The 21045-nt window shown below is 36.5% G+C and overlaps 1 protein-coding gene across 6 annotated transcripts in view; it reads left to right on the forward strand.

Moving 5' to 3' along the window:
- Positions 1 to 21045, forward strand: part of SCMH1 (Scm polycomb group protein homolog 1) — a 149025-nt gene that overhangs the window by 32170 nt on the left and 95810 nt on the right. For 5 of the 6 annotated variants that reach the window (XM_064493691.1, XM_064493686.1, XM_064493689.1 and 2 more), the window contains 3 exons: positions 6238 to 6367; positions 16114 to 16182; positions 16636 to 16659. In XM_064493691.1, coding sequence (XP_064349761.1) covers positions 6355 to 6367; positions 16114 to 16182; positions 16636 to 16659 — 106 coding nt within the window. In that variant the 5' untranslated portion in view covers positions 6238 to 6354. Of the gene's footprint in view, positions 1 to 6237; positions 6368 to 16112; positions 16183 to 16635; positions 16660 to 21045 lie in introns of those variants that run through there. The other variant, XM_064493690.1, reaches the window with a different exon arrangement.

Below are 21045 nucleotides of genomic sequence, written 5' to 3' on the forward strand. Positions count from 1 at the left end.
GGTGCTTGAGTTACTTCGCCAAGGTTATACAAGTAGTAAATGATAGAACCAAATCTAAACGCAGGTGGTCTGGCTGTAAATTCTTCATAACAGAGGAGGGAAATCTGTGGATATTTGGTAAAAACACCCATAAGCTTGGAGTAAGGTAGTGAGTTTGAGTAATTAGGAAGTGTGCTGTCCCATTATGATAAAGAGAAAATGAACAGACTGTAGAAGAATAATATTGGAAGGCAGAGTGTCCAAATAGAAGAGTATACTATGAATTAGGCAGAATGGCAGGGAAAAAGAGGCAGATACATGACAAAATGAGATATGTTTACAATTAGTCATTAAAATCAACCTTGATGAGGCCAGAGAGCAGTTAACTTTCCTTGCACACCTGAAAGCAGTCTTAAAATGCCTGAAGAGCTAGCATACTCAGCTGAGATAGAGATTAGCAGTGATTTTCAAGGACATAGGGGGTGTTCAGCTCCCCTCCTCTCTAGTATATTACGGTCAGGTCAATCCCCACTCTGCACTCAATGCAGTCAATGGAGGTGTCAAATCATAACACACAGCATTCCCTCTCATTCTGTATTGTTCCCGTAGGGGGAACTTGTTCCTGCCCAACCCCCATCACTGCTGTGATAAACATTTATCTCCCTAGACCACTTTTTTTAAATGTTTGCATGCATATATTAAAGTAATATACGTGCACTACAAAAAAACTTGACAATAGAAGTATATTAAATGAAAAGAAAGTTTCCCTTCCATCACTATATTGCTCTCTAGAGAGAACCTATATTAACAGTTTGGTTGTATATGAAACTACTGTTACTGATGAAAGTGTGTTGCGATTCCCTTATGGTTGTCAAGATGGAAAAAAATATTGAGAATCACTTCCCTAAAGGCAAAGTCCACTGCCAAGAATGGAAGGAACTTCCTGGGAAGATGTGGGAGCTTCATCACCGGAAGAGTAAGCAAAGACTTGGTAGGGATGTTAGAAAAAAGATTCAAATACTGGCTAGGGTTGGTAGAACTGGAGGAAGAGAGAGGAGGAGGCATTGAACTAAATGACATTTAATATTCCTTTCAAACCAATGGTTCTGTGTTTATACCAACAGACTGATTACCCCAAAAGTAGGGAAAAAAACTCCAATGTGACTTTGACATGGTTGACTAGAGTGGAGGACAAAGTGATTAGAGAAAATCCAATATGTAAAATCCATATTTATAGAACAAGTTACCCTGCAGCAAACATTAAACTTATTTTTATAAAGATTTCTTTTAACTAACTAACCATCTTGGTGTGCTCAAATGTACTTCAATTTTTATGAAAAATTCTGTTTACACTTAACCTTTCAGGACTATATTTACTGTGTAAAATGAAGGTGACACATATTGTTCATTATTCCAAGAAGGAAAATATTGCAAAGTATCTGCCAAGTTAAGTTGTGGTGGAGAGGAAGGAAATAATTGAACTGGGCCCCTGCTGCTACTGCTCCATAGACTGACAATATGAAAGAACTTAAAGGGGACCTTATGTCCCCTTTAATGAATAATGAGGTTCAACTTCTTGATTTGGGTCTAGGATGGGGTTCTGCAAACCTTTTCTTAAAGGACCAGATAGTAAATATCATAGGCTTTGGGAACCATAAGGTTTTGGGAGAACCACTCAGTTCTGCAGTATAGGGTGAAAGTAGCCACAGACAGCACATAGACGAGTGAGTGTGGCTGTGTTCCAGTACAACTTTATCTCAAAACAGGTGGCAGGTTGGGGTTTGCTGACTCCTGTCTAGAGTTTTCTTCCATTTAAGCCAGTTTCATCTGGGGGAAGAAAAAAGAGGAAAGTAACAACCAAAGATGACATTTTCCAGATGAGGAAAGTAAAAACCAAAGATCACATGGTACCAGCTCAGAGTCTTACAGTAGCCTAGCTGGACTCTTAAAGTTTAGGGATAAGGTCTATAAAGTGCCCATGACAGTGCCGCAACGTGGTAGATGAAGATGCAGAAGGGAAATAAGATCACGATGATGGTGATGATATTGTTGTTATTTCTTCTGCTTGGACCCATACTGCTCTTAAGCCTTCTGCGAGAAAGTTGGTATTGTAGATATGTGCACTGTCCATGCTGCAAACCTAAAGTTGCGCAGTGTTGTAATGTTGAGAGCAGAAGCTCCATACCCCATAGAAGTATAGGCTGTCAAATTTGGGTAACCTTTAAAGGTCACGTAGTCTAGCCTCCCTGTTCCTTCTCATGATTTAATATTTTCACCAAGAGGTTATCTTAACTCTACTTCCAACCCTCAGTGATGGCAGATTCATACCTTCCCTTCCTGGAGAGTTCATCCCACTGTTGGATACCTCTGACTGCCAGAAAGTTCTTTCGAGTAATGAGCTGAAGCCTGTCTACCTATAGATTCTACCCACTGGTTCCAGTTCACTCCCTTGGGGTAATATTGAACCAGCAGAGCTTATCTCATCTCTCCTCTACATGAGAACACTCCAGATATTGCAAATACCTCTCTGGTTTCCTCTGAGTCCTCTTTTCCTGATTAAACCTCCCTAGTTCCTTAGCCCTCCCTATCCTTGTTGCTTTCCTTTAAATGAGATTGTGTGCCTGTATCTCATTTGGAGTCTAGGACCTAGATTTGGACATAAAACTCTACCTCAGAAGTGTTCTAACTGGCAGAGTAGATCATCCAGTACTATCATCTCCTTCATTCCCAATATTCACTGGAATGATGGTGGTGGTGGTGATGGTGGTGGTGATGGTGGTGCATTACTTATTTCATGACATCAGATCTATATCATATCTGCCAGGAAGTATGATGTTGCACCATTGGTACCACTAAACTTCTTCCCTGTTCAAGAAACGTGAGCCAGAAGCATTCTAAAAAAGCATTAGCTTCTCCCATGCCCTGGATCACACCTCTGTTAAGCCTCTGGAAAGGGTGAACATTATACATTGTTGAAGTCTACTGAGACTGCCTGTAAGACAAAGGGAGTTATGGCTTCTCTGCATTTTCATTAGCCACTCATTTCTAGCTGCTTTGCTTGTTAAAGGAAATACTCATGTTCTCTGGGGTCCTCTCTGTGTGCACGTGCAGAGATATATAATTGCTACAGGGGAAGTGGGGGTAGGGATGATTGCCAAGAAGAGATCTATTCCATCTTTTTTGTTCACATCTGCTACATGCACAAGACAGGATTTATTGCTCTCTTTGAGAAAGGGATTGCCTGGCTTGCCTCCCCTTCCCCCTCTTCTGGCATATTATCCCAGAGGAATATTACCATCTCATTACACTTATCTCCAAATGGAGTAAAAGTAAATGAAGGGGAGCTGCAGGCAGAGAATCAGCTGAGAGGCACTAGGAATACTTGCTAATAAGATAGAGTGGCTAATCAATGGCACAGCCCAGACCGGTCCCTTTTCTGTCTCCTGCATCCCCTGTAGCTTGTCCTCCACAACCCCAGAGGGCCAGGTGTTCTGGTTCCAGCTTTTCTGTTTTGATCTCTGCATATCATAGGATTATGGTTTATTAAAACCACAATTGCTCTGTACCACTCAAAGAGTTCTGTCTTGTCTTAATGGGTTTTTAGAAGTACATTTGATTCTTCTTTTTTCTATTTTCCAGTTTCTGTTTCTGAGGGAAACATCCCTTCTTCCCTGTTCCCTTCTCCCCTTCCTGCCTGTCCCCTCTGTCTCATTGGTATGTGCCTGTAAGCCTGCATTACTTCTTTTGATTCTCCAACTCTATGAATACTTCAAACATGATACCTATGAACATCCTCCATTTAATCTAGGTTTACGTTGTTAAGTTCTTAACTGTGCTTCAATTATTCAGTGTCCAGATCAAGCTAATAAGCATCAGTGCTTCAGTTTTTATTGTAGCAAAATGGGTAGACTGTCCAAGCTGGGCTATTTTATGTTAGAAGCATTTGTAAGATTTATTTTTTGTTAATTTTTTGCTTTTGTTTTGTTTTGTTTTTGAGGAGAAAGGCAGTGTAGTTAAGAACATGATTTAGATTCAAATCCTGGCCTTTCTGCTGGCTGTAACCTTTTAGAAAGTTATTCAACCTCTCTGAATATCATTTCCTCATTAGTAAAAAGGGTTAATGATACCATGCTAAGTGGTATCATACTGGTGAGGATTCAGTAAGGTGATATTATTGAAATACTTAGCACAACATCTGGCATACAGTAAACACTTAAAAATAATTGGTATATAATGTTAATAATCATTATGCTATTACTGTTGTTAACAATACAAGTGATAATTTACAACTAAATTTTTCTTAATATAATATGTGAAGACATTTTTTGGTTTTTCCTTGCTTCAGGGATGGCCTATTGTGATTGTTTCGTCACATTTTGAAAGGATGCTTCCATATAGCCTTGTAGATTTTTCTACTGCATATTATCTTTCCTTCAAGGATTTCCAGAAATACCAGAGTCTTTATATCCTCTAGATCTGTACTACCCAGTACAGTAGTCGCTGGCCACCTGTGTCTATTTACATTTAAGGAAATTTAAATACAATTAAAAATGGAACTCTTCAGTCACACTAGCCATATTTCAAGTGTTGAATAGCCCCATGTGGCTAGTGGCTCCTTATTGGATGACATAGATATAGAACATTTCCATCATCACAGAAATTTCTATTAGACAGCATTGCTTTAGATGTTACTAGTATATGCTCTTGCACTTTTTTTTTAGAAATCAGAGAGGGTGTATATTCTAGGATGTTCAGAGATCGCTCTCCTAATATTTCAGGGTGCAGACATCCACTTTAAAGATTCAGATTACCCTTCTTACTCCAGTTCATTAGTGTCATTAACTGTCTTTTTGAATAAATACACTTTCAATTCTCCCAAGAAGATTGCATTCCCACCATAATTTTTTAAGATCCCAGTCTACAGTAAGAGGAAGCCAAAGGAAGAAAGGACAAAGTTGAAGTAATTCTAGCAGATAATTCAGTTGTGAATATTAGAATCTTTAGGGGCTAACTAGTAACAGAAGGTTCTAATGTCCTGTGTCCTTTTTGTAAGTACATACCTAGTATTATTCAGGATCTGAGTTTTCCCTTTTACAAAGGTAGTAAACAGCAAGTTTTTCTTTAATACCGATTATCTGTATTATGCACTTTTAAAGCCGTTTTTTCATTTGTTCTTCAAACAACCTGGTGAAGCAGGGAGCATTAGGATTATCATCCCTATTTTACTGATTTAAAAAAACTGAGGCTCACTGTAGTTAACGACTTGCCTAAAGTCATTAAGGGAAAATAGAGTTGAGATTCAAAACAGGATAAAATTTTAACTTCCAATTTGGTTTTTCTGTTTGTTTGTCTTTATTTTGTCCTGTTCTCTTTGATTACCAATCAGACTATAGTAAAAGGAAGAGTGGAGATTCTTTAGGACAATTTGGAAACTGAATAGTGTTACATGAGGTACTCTCAAAGAATTGCTATAGCCTCATTTGTCCTATGACTGTGTGTATTTGTGTGTTATGACTGCCATAACAAAATACCACAAGCAGGGTGGTTTAAACAACAGAAACTTACTTTCTCATAGTTCCTGAGGCTGGAAGTCCAAGATCAAGATGCTAGCAAGGTTGGTTTCTGGTGAAACCTCCCTCCTCAGCTTATAGACAGCACTTTCTTGCTGGGTCCTTTCTTGCTGGCCTTTTTCTCTGTATGTGTTTGGGCTGGTGGGGTTTGGGGGTGGCAGAGATTGAGAGAATGAGACAGACAGACAGATCAATCTCTGGTATCTCTTCCTTTTCATAAGGACACCAGTCCTGTCAGATTAGGGCCCCGCCCTTATAACCTCATATAACCTTAATTACCTTCTTAAAAGTCCTGTCTCCAAGTACAGTCACATTGGGGGATTAGGACCTCAACATGAGAATTTGGGGGGAACACAAATCAATTCATAATACCATGTTAATGTATTTTTAGTATCTTTTGATTTACTGGCTTAACCTGGTTAGTTGGAAATTTGGTATTTGCATGGGACCAAATGTGACAAATATTTGGTTTTTTTTTATTCCTATGAATATTGAGACTTAGTTAAATTATACCTGTGGTACGTGGTATAAGGTGCTGTCCAACCCTGAGGTACTCTAATAAGCAAGAAATAACTATATCTGAATGTCCTACTTTTCTTAAAATGTAGTCCAGTTTGTTAATACTAGTAAAGTCTCAGTACTTTACAGGGTAATAAGTGTCCCCCTTCCTCTCGTCCCCACTTTACAGATGGAGAGATTAACACACAGAAAAACTGACTTATCAGAAGTCAGAGCAAGGTATTGGTGGATCCAGGGGTAAATCTCGAACCTCTTAACTCCCTGACCAGTTTTTAGTCCATTGACTATGCAGCCTAGTGGTAAGTATCTTTTTACCCTACCCTGGGGGTAAGAGGGATTAAGAGACTTGACAGGAACTGAATTTAAGGGATTCCTCATTACTAATTATGTCACTTGTTATCTCTTTCTTTAAACCATCATGACTTTTTTTGTCATTAATGTCAATTTTTCAAGGTTGTGAGAGGAGTTTGGAAGTTTTGCTTTCTAAATATCTAAAAAAAATTTGTAACAGTTCAGCTATACTAGAGATTATTATTAAGGAAGGAAAGATAAAAACTTATTATTTAATGAATTTGTTCTCTCTGTTAGGCACCATGCTAGACACTTTGTATTATACACTTCTTAAATGTCATTAAAACTTTTAGTCATTCCTGAAAGGTATGTATGCATTCTTGCCATTTTTATAGTGACATTTTTAATATTATTAGTTGAATTTAATAGAAAAAATACCTTATAAATTTCGGAGTTTAAATTCTAAATAAAATTTTAGTTTTGTGGAAACTAAGAACCTTATCAGAAATCTTTAAAGATAAAATCTCTTTATGTTGAAGTGTAGTTTTCTAGTTTATTATGTCTTATCCCTTGCTTGTGATTTACTGAGGTGGGATGATTTGGCTTGTCTGAGAGTAAGTCAGGCTTGCTCTTCAGCTTGACACTAAAATCACGTTATTTTTCTCTAAAGCCTTTTCATCTACCTTGACATCTGAAACAGTTAGAATTCTTTTAATTACTAAGCACGTTGAACAGCCAAGCCACATAAAAAGCAAGAGTGTAATGGGCCTGCAGAACCAAGATCCCATGGGCCATTAGTATATTTTCTCCTCCATCCCTCACCTCTGCTTCTTCTCCATTGTCTTCTCCTTGCTTGTAGATCCGCTTTCTCCAATATAGTAAAAAATACAGCCACTGACACTGACCACATTTCACTTCTCTTATCATACCCTTACATGCCTTCTGTTCCAGCCACACTGAACTGCAGTTGTCCAATATGGCACTGTCCAGTAGAAATACAATGTAAGTCACAGGTAATTTAAATCTTCCTAGTAGCCACATTGAAAAAGGTTAAAAAAAAAAAAAGAGGAGGAGAATTTAATTTTAATAATATATTTTATTTAATCTAGTATATCTAAAATACTATTTTGACAATTAACCAATGTAAAAGTGTATAATGAGCCATTCTACATTCCTTCTTTCATACTCAGTCTTCAGAATCTGGTGTTTTACAGTTACAGTACATCAATTCAGATGCTGAGTTTTATCAGAAATACTTGATTTAGTATTTAGATTTCAAAAAATTTACAGTTGAGTAAGTTGATTCTCATACCCAGTTTTGTTCTATACACTCTTAAAAAGATTTCCCAGTAACTGCACCGAATGTCAGTTTTTTAATTTAAATTAATAAAAATTAAAACAAAATTAAAATTCACCTTCTTAGTGACATGAGCCACATTTCAAGTGCTCCGTATCTGCATATGGCCAGTGGCTGCCACATTGGACAGAACAGGTATAACATAGTATTTCATGGCATCATTTCTCTATTTATATTATTCTGTCTCTATAATGTGCTTTTCTTATTACTCTATCCCCAACCACCAAGATTCAACTCAAACGTCATCATTTCTGTAAAGTCCTAATTTCTTCCCCACTCCTTCTCTGGGTGGAACTGGCCCCCCACCTCTACCTTCTGAGCCCCCATATGTACTTTTAATGCAGCACCTATAATGCTTTATCACATTCACCTGTGTATCTTTCTCCCTCTTCTAGACTGAAGAGAGAGCATCTTGTTATTTTTTGAATCCCCCATTTATCTAGCACAGGGCTGGAACCTATGTGTAGTCAATGAATTTTTGTGTAGAGAGTGAATGAGTGTAATTTCAATTTGAAATAGCAAAGGCTTTAGAGGGTTATTTAAAAAATAGTAACTTGGAAGTTGAATTTAAATATAATACTGAACAAGATTTAATAGGAAGCAAGTCACTTTTCTTAAAACCTATGGCATTGCATTCATTCATTCATTTCATTGACATAGACACATGAGGTATAAAAGACATAACTACACTAATAAATAGTTCATAGTCAGGATTTACACCTGTGCTCAGACACACACACAAGATATGGATACAGTGCTACTATCTCAGCCACTATTGTGTGAAATATTATTGTGTGCCGCTCAGTGAAATAGAATTCCAAGGTTGAATAGGATCTTAGAAGTTTATCTGGTTAACTCCCTTTCCAATCTGTGAATTCTCTCTCAGCTTGAAAAAATTTCAGCATCTTTGGTAATAAGTGGTCATTCAGCCTTTCTGCTTGTACACTTTGGGAAATGAATAACCCATCCTCCCCAGGATGGTTCTCATTACCAGAAGTTTATTCCTGACATCTCCTTCCCTGCAATGAATGCTTTTTCGAATGCCTCCCGTCAAAATATCACAATTTGTGCAATCCCTGGTGGCCACCCCAATACAATGTATGCTCCATGAGAATAGGGATTTTGAATCTGTTTTGTTCAGTGATATATCTCAGTGTCTAGAGTAGTGCCTGACAAATAGCAGATAATAAATGTTTATTGAATTGATACATTTGTGTTATAAGCACGATTCAGAGCATTATTCAGTTCAATTTTTTAATTTGTGGATTTACTCACTTTGTGGACTGTTATTATATATCTTTAATTACTGTTGCCTGACCACCTCTTCCCCTCCATGGCACTGGTAAACTTTTGGAGCCCCAAAATTCTTCACCTGTAGAAAGATATTGATAATGTCTGAGATGATGAAAATGCTTCACTGGGCCTGGTGTATGGTAATGGTAGGTATTAGTTAAATCTGAAAAGGAATCAATTCAGCAACCTCTAAGCCCCCTGACAACCCTGTAATGCATGTTCTTTTTTTAATTAATGAATTTTAAAAATTGTGATAAAAAATATTTAACAAAATTTACCATTTTAACTATTTGTAAGTGTACAGTTCAGTGGCATTAAGTTGCACACTGTTGTGCAACCATTATCACCGTCCATCTCCAGAACTTTTTTTATCTTACAAAACTGAAACTCTGTGCATTAAATGATGGCAAGTTCATTTTAAATATTAGCCTGTGTGAAGTATGACTGAAATAGTAAATTTGTAGTGGGAAAAATATGTATTCTAAAATCAATATATAAATGACCTCAGTGATCTGCAGTTTTAGATCATCTATTTTTCGTTATTCTTCATTGATATGAATAATCGATATCTAACGATAGTGTTTTTTATATTTAAGTATTAATCTCTATGTCAAAATTGTTTTGATGCAAGCATGTATTTAAATATTGACTTCTTAATATGTATAATTTTTCACTCATTGCATAGCTGTTTCTGAGTTTGGTGAAAAGACAAACTTTTTTTTTGAGTGCTTCCTGTGTGTCAAGCCCCAGGAATACTGACTGGCTTAGCAGTGCTTAGCTCTGACACTGTAACAGGCATGGACATAGGAGGTAGAGATCTGCTTGGGGGTATTTACCAGAAAGCTATTACAGAGCAACATTTATCCTGGATTGTGGTGAATAAATAGGTATCTCCTGAAGAGAGAAGTTGGGGGAGGGCTAAAGACATGAAAGAATGTGACATATTAATTATATTTGGATACATTTGATGAAATGATCTTTCTAGACTTCTAAATGGGGATAGTGATAAGTTTTATCTGATCTGTGTTTTAGAAAATTAATGCTAAGGTGTGGATTGGAAAGGGGTGAGATCAGACAACAGGAATTAAGTACCTGTTGTTATTGGTCAAGGTGAGAGATAAATGAAATCTTAAACTGAATATGGGAGCAGAGAAGATGGTCATTTTAATGGTAGAGGTGACAGAATTTGATAACTTACTGGATTTGGAGGGCAAGGGAGAACAAAGAGGATTCCAGATCTCTGATTTGTTACTGTTAACTGAGATAGACACTCTAGAGAAGGACTCTACTGCCTGGGGAAAGGAAATAAAATAAAACTGGTTATTTACAAATCGTAGCTACATATCATAATATACTCTGAAGCATGGCCATTCTTGTAATGCTTGGAAAAATTATAGGTGCCTGACTCCTTTAACATGTGGAATTCTATCAGATGCTGTATTCTGTTCATTTAGGAATTGATACAGTGAAGACTACCTAATTCACTGAGTAATTTATGGTGATACTTAAAAATTAAGCATTTAGATTTTAAGTAGTTGTCTCCTTTTCTCCTTTGGATGCTGCTTTCCAGGTTCTACTAGTTTGTGCCAGGAGTTTCAAATATTTCTTCTCAGAATTTTCTTTTTCATTGTCCTGTAGAACCTTATTTGATGCCTTTGTTCCCAGTTAAGTTTGTTAATCATTTTCTTCATTTTGCTTCACATTGAGTCTGGCTTTCATTTTTAATCTTCACTAGAATATTTTTTAATTACATTGATTGCTTTTAAATATTGTTTTATTAATGATCTTGCAGCCAGGTTTCTGTTTATCATGGCTTCCTGAATCAGTTTTGTGTATACCGCTTTACTTGAGTGATATACTAAACTTGTATATACAAGAATATTTAATTTTTTTATATTTATATTTTATATTTTTATTTTATATTTAATTTTTAAGAATACATTCTTTCTAATTATAAAAAATGTGAAAATTTCTAAACATAAATTCATTTATGATACCCTCATATCTTTTGTCTCTGTCAGCAATTTTTTTTTTTTTTTTATATTCACACTTTATTCTTTTATTTGGGAAATAAATTTTCTTTCATTTCAGGTCCAGTATAATCATATATATCACATAGTTTTCTTTTTTTTTTTTACATTTTTTATTGATTTATAATCATTTTACAATGTTGTGTCAAATTCCAGTGTTCAGCACAATTTTTCAGTCATTCATGGACATATACACACTCATTGTCACATTTTTTTCTCTGTGAGTTATCATAACATTTTGTGTATATTTCCCTGTGCTATACAGTGTAATCTTGTTTATCTATTCTACAATTTTGAAGTCCCAGTCTATCCCTTCCCACCCTCCACCCCCCTGGTAACCACAAGTCTGTATTCTCTGTCTGTGAGTCTATTTCTGTCCTGTATTTACGCTTTGTTTTTGTTTGTTTGTTTGTTTTTGTTTTTGTTTTTTAGATTCCACATATGAGCGATCTCATATGGTATTTTTCTTTCTCTTTCTGGCTTACTTCACTTAGAATGACATTCTCCAGGACAATCCATGTTGCTGCAAATGGCATTATGTTGTTGGTTTTTATGGCTGAGTAGTATTCCATTGTATAAATATACCACATCTTCTTTATCCAGTCACCTGTTGATGGACATTTAGGCTGTTTCCATGTTTTGGCTATTGTAAATAGTGCTGCTGTGAACATTGGGGTGCAGGTGTCATCCTGAAGTAGATTTCCTTCTGGATACAAGCCCAGGAGTGGGATTCCTGGGTCATATGGTAAGTCTATTCCTAGTCTTTTGAGGAATCTCCACACTGTTTTCCATAGTGGCTGCACCAAACTGCATTCCCACCAGCAGTGTAGGAGGGTTCCCCTTTCTCCACAGCCTCTCCAGCATTTGTCATTTGTGGATTTTTGAATGATGGCCATTCTGACTGGTGTGAGGTGATACCTCATTGTAGTTTTGATTTGCATTTCTCTGATAATTAGTGATATTGAACATTTTTTCATGTGCTTTTTGATCATTTGTATGTCTTCCTTGGAGAATTGCTTGTTTAGGTCTTCTGTCCATTTTTGGATTGGGTTGTTTATTTTTTTCTTATTGAGTCTTATGAGCTGCTTATATATTCTGGAGATCAAGCCTTTGTCGGTTTCACTTGCAAAAATTTTCTCCCATTCCGTAGGTTTTCTTCTTGTTTTATTTCTGGTTTCCTTTGCTGTGCAGAAGCTTGTAAGTTTCATTATGTCCCATTTGTTTATTCTTGCTTTTATTTCTTCTAGGAGAAAATTTTTGAAATGTATGTCAGATAATGTTTTGCCTATGTTTTCCTCTAGGAGGTTTATTGTATCTTGTCTTATGTTTAAGTCTTTAATCCATTTTGAGTTGATTTTTGTATATGGTGTAAGGGAGTGTTCTAGCTTCATTGTTTTACATGCTGCTGTCCAGTTTTCCCAACACCATTTGCTGAAGAGACTGTCTTTATTCCATTGTATATTCTTGCCTCCTTTGTCGAAGATGAGTTGACCAAAAGTTTGTGGGTTCATTTCTGGGCTCTCTATTCTGTTCCATTGGTCTATATGTCTGTTTTGGTACCAATACCATGCTGTCTTGATGACTGTAGCTCTATAGTATTGTCTGAAGTCTGGGAGAGTTACTCCTCCAGCCTCTTTCTTTCTCTTCAGTAATGCTTTGGCAATTCTAGGTCTTTGATGGTTCCATATAAATTTTATTATGATTTGTTCTAGTTCTGTGAAATATGTCCTGGGTAATTGGATAGGGATTGCATTAAATCTGTAGATTGCCTTGGGCAGTGTGACCATTTTAACAATATTGATTCTTCCAATCCAAGAGCATGGAATATCTTTCCATTTTTTAAAGTCTTCTTTAATTTCCTTCATCAGTGGTTTATAGTTTTTTGTGTATAATTCTTTCACCTCCTTGGTTAGATTTATTCCCAGATATTTTATTACTTTGGGTGCTATTTTAAAGGGGATTGTTTCTTTACTTTCTTCTTCTGTTGATTTATCGTTAGTGTCAAGAAATGCAACTGATTTTTGAACGTTAATTTTGTAACCTGCTACCTTGCTGAATTCTTCAATCAGCTCTAGTAGCTTTTGTGTGGACCTTTTAGGGTTTTCTATATATAGTAACATGTCATCAGCATATAATGACACTTTTACTTCTTCTTTTCCAATTTGGATCCCTTTTATTTCTTTCTCTTGCCTGACTGCTGTGGCTAGGACTTCCAGGACTATGTTGAATAGGAGTGGTGATAGTGGGCATCCTTGTCTTGTCCCAGATTTTAGTGGGAAGCTTTTGAAGTTTTTCACCGTTGAGTACTATGCTGGCTGTAGGTTTGTCATATATAGCTTTTATTATGTTGAGATATGTCAGCAATTTTTAAGCCTGATCAAGTTTATAATCTTTCATGATTTAGAGAAGAACAAACATAGCAAGTCCTAGAAAGACTGGGGACATCAAACCAGGAGAAAGGGAAAATGCTTGGAATGGGACACTGGCCAGTGTGACTGGAGTGTAGTGGAAAGGGAAAAGTCATAACAGACAAGATCAGAGAAATGGCAGAAGCCAGATGGTGTATAGCTTTGTAAGGCACCCTTAACTCAGTGGGATGTTGGAGGTCCTTAAACAGATAAATGACATTATCTGTCTTGTGTTTTAAAATGGTCACTCTGACTGACTCCTTTGTAGAAAAGAGATTGGAGTAGAGCAAGCGTAGAAGCAGGAATACAAGTTAGCAGGCGGTTGTCATGGTCCAGGTAAGAGGTAATAGGGACTTGAACTTGCGTGTGAGTGGTGAGATTAAGAGCAGTGGACCGAGTTGGGATATGATCCAGCAGAACCTTCTGAGGGATTGAATGTGAGGGTAGAGGAAATAGAGACATCAAGGATAATTTCAAGGATTTTTGGCTTGAGCAGCAAGGTGATGGAGATGCCATCTACTGGTTTGGGGAAGACAAAAAGAACAGCTTGGCAAGAGATGGCATTCTATTTTAGCCGTCATAAGTTTGAAATGTCTGATTGATAACCGTGTAGAAATGGCCTGTAGGCCGTTGTACATGTAAGTGTGGAATTTCAAGAAAAGGTCAGTTCTGGGAGTATGAATTTGGAAGTAATCTCAGTGGAGTGGTGAGCAGAAAAACCATGTCTGAATAGATAATGTGAGGCAGTGAGGAGGCAGTGACTATAGACAACTCTTAAATTAAGTCTTCCCATGGAGGAAAGCAGAGGAATTGAAAGAGGCAGGAGGCATATATGTGGGATTAAGAGAGGGTTGGAGAGGGCATGTTTGTTTAGGTTTTTTGTGTATTTGTTTTGCTAGGAGATAATGGAGCAGTAGGAATACTGATGCAAATGATCTGTTAGAAAGGAAGTACTTGCAGTGTCCTTAACAGAATGAAAGGAAATGGGATCTGGAGCAAAAATGTAGGGTAGACTTTTTGGTTAAAAACAGAGACATTTCATCCACAGCAACAAGAGAAAAGTCAGAAAGAATGATGAGTAAGTAGATACATTCATTCACCAAATGTTAACCAAGCACCTGCTACTATACTATGCATTGGGGATATACCACTAAACAAGATCAAGTCTGAATCTTCCTGAAATGAGTGGCATATAGAATGTTCTGATCTCTTATTTTTGTTTTCTTAGTGAACGCTGAGTTAATGCTGTCCCCTAAGAGTGAAAGCAAGGCCGGGAATGTTTGGAGTATGAGGAGAGAGAAAAATAACAAATTTGGTTTTTTAGAAAGGAGAAAAACAAACATAGCAGGAAAATGTGGTTTGATTTCTGGACAGTGTTAGGTGGCATCCAAGAATTGTGGCCACGAGTTTAGGGTGAGGGCAGTAAGCTTGCACTTGTCCTTTAGCGCATGTGAACTCTTGGGGTAGGCATGATACAGGTGGATAAGTGGCTTTCACCAGAGTTAGGCTTGAGGCTTTACTAGGCAAGTTTGACAAAAAAGAGGTGGGAAGGAGTTAAGAGTATTTGCCAGTGAGTGATTTTAGTGAGGGACCATGGAATCTGAGCTGGGTAAGAAGAGAAGTGAAAACATGATAGGTAATTGATGGTGAGAAAGTGGTAGGGTCAGTAGATGAATCTAAATTTCCAAACAAGGAAAATGTGTTTCCATTATATAAGTAATGTATCCTCTTTATAGAAAATTTTAAAATATATGAAATTAGAAAGGGGAGAAAAACACCACCTGAAGATAACCAATTGTTTATATTTGCTGTATTTATTTCTGTTTCTTTTTCCCTAGTGATAATATTTTAGGGTTGTATTAGTTTGCTAGGGCTGTCATAACAAAGACCACAGACTGGATTATTTAAACAACAGAAATTTATTTTCTTACAGTTCTGGAGGCTAGATGTCCAAGATCAAGGTGTCAGCAGGGTTGTTTGTTTGTTTGTTTTTCTCGGCTTATGAATATCTGTCTTCTTCCTGTGTCTTCATGTAGTCTTTTCTCTATCATTGTCTGTATCCAAGTTTCCTCTTATAAGGATACCAGTCATATTGGATTAGGGCCCACCCTAAATTTAGATCTCATTTTAACTTACTTCTTTATAGAACCTACCTCCAAATACAGTCACATTCTGAGGTACTGAGGAATGAAGACTTCAACTTGAATTTTCGTGTTTGGGGTGGGAGGACATGTTTGTGGGCCCATAATAGAGGGTGGTCTTCATTTTCATTTTTTACATAACTGTGACTATTCCATGAATGTAATTTTTGGTCCCATATTTTAACCTTGTAACTTAAACATTTTCCCATTTTATTGTTTAGCCTTTGTAAAAATTTAACAGCTGCAAAATACTTTGTCACTGACAAATGTATTGCAGTATCTTAATCAGTCTTCTGTTTGAACATTTAGGTGACCCCCACCCTGTTTTTTTTTTGTTGTTGTTATTATAAATAATACTAAAGCTTTTTAAATGAAACCTCTTTTTCTGTATTTTGGATTATCTCCTTAGACTAGGATTTCAGAAGTGGATTGCTTTATCACAAACTATTGATACGTACTACTAGGTTGAAGAAGTATTGAATCTTGTATTATTTTTCTACATGACTTTTTTCTCTCTTCCTGCAGTAATAGACTGGAATGATGTTAGAAAACACAAATATGGCCGCCTATCAGAGTCTGCATCCCAATATCAAGGTAAGAAAAAACTTCTATTTAGCATGGAAAATTTTAATTTGACATCTCTTTCCTTTGTTCTTAGAGGGCTGTGTGCACAAAGAACTCACTAGTTAAAGCACAAGCGAATACAGTTTGTAGAGGTATCTGTCAAAAGCAATATGCTTTCTTTTGAGCTTGAAATCAGAAAGGTTAGATTCTGAGTTCAGACAGTCCCAAATTAGCTTCATAGCTTTAGGCACAGTTGTTTAGCTTTCCTGGACTTCCATAGTTTTTAAGAGTTTAGGCTTGGGAATAGGCAGAATTGGGTGGTGTACTTCCACAACTGCTAGTAATAAACTCAGTATCTTTTAAAATGAGAGAAGTGAACTACACAAACTCTCAAGCCCTCATTTTACCCCAGAACTTCACCTTTCTGTCATTTTGGTACGTTTGTCATCATGGCTTATGCTGTAACATTTTTTTCTTTAATAGAAGCTACTGACATCCTGGAGCTAGGTAAGATATTTTTCTTGTGTTTCTGTTAAATATGGGGAATTACTAAACCAGGGATTCGATTGTAACTAGGAAAAGAATTCCATGTGTCTGTCTCATGAACTAGTGACTCCTGTGATCTTGTCTGCCTAATGAGCCCATGTGATTCATCTTTGCTGTCACGTCACACTCTCCTTATCAGGAGACCACAGGCTAAGCTAACAAAAACCAAGAGAGGTGGTTAATTACATAGAGTACAAAGGAATGGGAACTGAACCAAACTGGAAATTACTTCTTAATTCACTAAATCCAGAACTAAAACAAACCCCTATTGTCCATAAATCAGAATTTGGTGGGATTTTCCCAAAAGAAATTATTCATGAGATACAGTGAACTGAAATTAAACCCAAATATTTTCTAAATTTTTTAATTAAATGAAAACTGAAATATTAAAATGTCAGATAACAAGAGTCAGAGTAATACTGCATTTGGTTTTTATCCCTGAATAGTGTACTTCAGGACTAGGATTTTAGAAGTGAAACTAATGTTAATATTTCTCAATCACTTTTCAGGATTGCTACACAAATGTCAGTCTTAACTTCGTAGGGTCCTTTAAAATCCTCCATGTTACTTAAATATTAATATCCTGATGCCTCTATCAATTTTTGTTGAAGTATTGTTATATATTTTGTTATTGCAGCTTCATGTGTTCAGCCCTATTATTATCATTGTCTGTTTGCCCCCTCTTTCCTTTTCTTCCAATAACATTATTTTCATTGCCTGCTGACAGAGAAAGTAATATAAAGTAGTAGAACACTAGAGTAGAAGTCAGAACTCCTGGGTTCTTTGAAAGCCAACTTTGCCACTTAGTAACTTTGTGACACTAATCCTTGGTTTTCTGATTTGTAAGTGGGGATAATAATCCCATTCTACCTACTTCACAGGGTTGTTAAGAAGATTACATGAGCTAATGGATGTGAAAACATCTTAAAAACTCTCAAATACTTTTCACCTTTGGAGGATTATTATTTTCATTTGTTCAGCCACTGTCTTAGACTTTAAGTCAAATCTTGTGACAGTCTTTGAAGTGAAGCATTCTGTGAATGTGAGCTGAAGAAATGAATGAAATAATGCAGGTAAAGGGCACTTGATAAACAATAAGTGATAGTCACTTTTTATTATTCCTTAAAACTTTCCTCAGGCTTCCTAAGGTACTGGTGTGTGTGTGATAAAAAGCATGGACAGGCCATTTTTCCTCTCTTGGACTGGCCCGCTCCCAATTCTTGGGAGTGTACTATCTTTCACTTTTTTTTTTTTTTTTTTTTTTTACTTCACTAATAAAAGTCTTTCCAAAAAAAAAGCATTCACATAAGATCCAGGCAGGCCTTGGTTCAAATTCCTTTTCCCCACTTACCAGTTCTATGACTTCAGAAAAATTACTTAATCTTCCTGAGCCTATTTCCTCATCTTTAAAATGGGAATAAAACCTACTTTTGAGGTTATAATGGAAGGAGAAATACTGGATGCAGTGTGGCATGGTGCAGGCAGGCAGAAGGCACTTGGTGATAGCTGCTGCTGTTTTGGGGTATGTTGCTAATATGAATGATAATAACAATTCTAGTTCAGTGACATTTAACGTATGTTCTAACAACCTGTTCTATTGACAGGGAATTGTGAAAAGTGGATACTCAATTTAACATAAAGCACATAAAATGATATTAAAATGTGGAAGTATTTTTTTCCCCTGTGGAAGTAGAGGTAGCACAGCCAGGCATAGCTGCTGATGAGCTAATCTTACGTATTTCATTTTGTCCATCAAGCACAGAGAACAGCCCCAAATACCAAACTGAAATAAAATTCAGTCGATTTTTAGAATCTCAGAGTTTGGAAGAGGCCTTAAAATAATCCAACTTGGCCCAGCATTTCAAATTCCAAAACTTTGTATTGCTTATAAAATGTCTCTCCTTAACTCCCCAAAGTTGTTGGAGACTTATTACCTCCTCAGATAACTCACTTTATATTGAGACAAATATTTACTGGGCCAAGATCTGTTTCTTTTGTCAATTCTGTTAGTCGTACCTATAACTTCTAGGGCCATATGGTGTAGGTCTAGCCATTTTTTCACTCACCAGACTCTAGTTACTTGACAGCAGCTTTAGGGACTACCTTCTCACTGCCACTCTGTTACTTTTCCTAGTTCAAGCAACCATCATCTCATACCTTGATTATTAGAAAAGCTTCCTAACTGCTTTTCCTGCCTCCACCCTTATGCTCCTCCAGTCCACTCTTCACAATGCAGATGAAGTAACTCCTCCCCCAAACCCTTTCATGCTTCCTCTTCTCATTAGTGTGGTATATGAGACCCTTGATACCTGAACAGTGCTTTTATCTACAGCTTCATTTTGGTAAAGTACTGTATCTTTATCTACCCAGTAGCCATGTCAAAAGATTCAGTTTTTAGAACTGCTTTTTCTCACTTATGGGCCTTCATAAATGCTTTTCTTTCTATCTGAAACAACAACAAAAGAATTCCCGCTCTCTTCAGCTGACTCTGCTTATCCTTCTACACTTTAACTTAGAAGCTTAGAGGTTTTACTTCCTCTGGAGATCCTTCTACAAACCCTCCTGTAGCACCCTCCGTCTCCAAGTGTAACATTTATTACAGTTGACTCTTTAGTTTCTGTCCCTCAATAGACTGAAGTTCTGTGAGGGCAAGAACAATATTTTGATCATGGTTTTATCTCCAGCACCCAGCATAATGCTTTGATACATACTATAAATATTTGTTGGATGGATGGATAAAAAAATGGCTCTGAGACCCAAGGATGTAAGAAACATACCCTTATGCACTATTGGTAGGAATTGTATTATATCAAAATATAAGATATACATACTCTTTGACCATTAATCATTCACTTGAATGAATACCTGAAATCAGTCTATAAATTATAAAATATACTTACATTAATTAATAATGTTAATTATAATAATCCTTGACCCTATATCATTGCATTTTCCTGTTCTACATTTCCTGGGTAAACTACTACCTCGTTAACTTCAATTTCATAATTGTGCCAGATTATTTGTGTTATTTAATACCTCTGCTTATCCCTAAACTGCGGGCTTATGAATTTGAGAATTTCATGTCTAGCTTGACATGGTGCTTTTGCGCTTAAAGAGGGTTTAATAAATATTTATTGAATGAATATGGGTATAATCTTATGAGATAGATATTATCTCTGTCTTTCAGATGAGTAAACTGATATTTGGAAGGATTAAGTAATTTATTCGAGGTAGTTAGTTATAGAAACAAGACTTTAACCAGCGTCTTCTGACTCTCAGTATCACATTCTTCAACTACACCATTAGTTTCCAGACACAGAGGTTTGTCAGAATTTCCTAGGGAACCTTTGAAAATATAGATTCTCAGATCACAGTCAGAGAGTACTGAATGAGAACCTCTGAATTTGGGGCTCAGAACTGTGTCTAAAGAAATAAGGAAAATTATTTAGAAGATTTTGATAGTAAGTAGCATTTGAGAATCAGTATTACATACCAGGGATGGCAAACTGCAATTTGGGGACCAAATGTAGCCCACTGCCAGTTTTTGTAAACAAATTTTTAGTAGAACACAGCAATGCTCATTTATTTGCATATTGCCTATGGCTGTTTTCATGTACAGTGTACAAGTTGAGTATTTGTGATAGGGACTGAATGGTCCACACAGCATAAAATTTTTACTGCTTGGTCTTTTACAGAGAGTTTACCAACCCCTCATCTATACTTTACTTCCTGTCCTATTTCTTTTGTGGTATTTTAGTGCTTGGAGATGTGGTAGACATGATGTTTGGTTTTATTGCAGGCATTACAGTAGGTAATAAAAATTAACTTACTTTCTGATTTACCTGATGATAAGGGACTAAGCTGTAGATAGCCTAAGCAGTCAAATTTAAGAAAAATACTAAGCTAGGTATGGTTCAAGCTAGTCAACCCTCATAGTGGATGAACTGCTTTTAACAAAGTGATTCCTTTTTATTCAGTTGGTAATATGGTATTCCCTAAACGTGAGGGAGGATGTGAGGTTTCTTGCCTATATAACAGGGACTGATTACCATAATTGATCTGTGTAATAGAGAACTATGATTAATACTCTAAGTATTTTGGTACCCCAATGCTGCTGTAATCCTTAAAGCCAAAGTGTCTTGGGTGCTTTTGGTCAGAACTCAAACTAATATAAGAAATTACCCTGGACTGATCAAACCTCTAGACCTGTGCTGCCTTATGATTTAAATTAATTAAATTAAATAATTAATTAAAATTAAATAACATTAAAAATGTAACTCCTCACTCACAGTAGCCACAGTTCAAGTGTTCAGTAGTGACATGTGTCTAGTGGCTACCTTATTGGAC

Source organism: Camelus dromedarius, chromosome 14 (assembly GCF_036321535.1).
Source record: "Camelus dromedarius isolate mCamDro1 chromosome 14, mCamDro1.pat, whole genome shotgun sequence".
Classification (NCBI taxonomy): Eukaryota; Metazoa; Chordata; class Mammalia; order Artiodactyla; family Camelidae; genus Camelus; species Camelus dromedarius.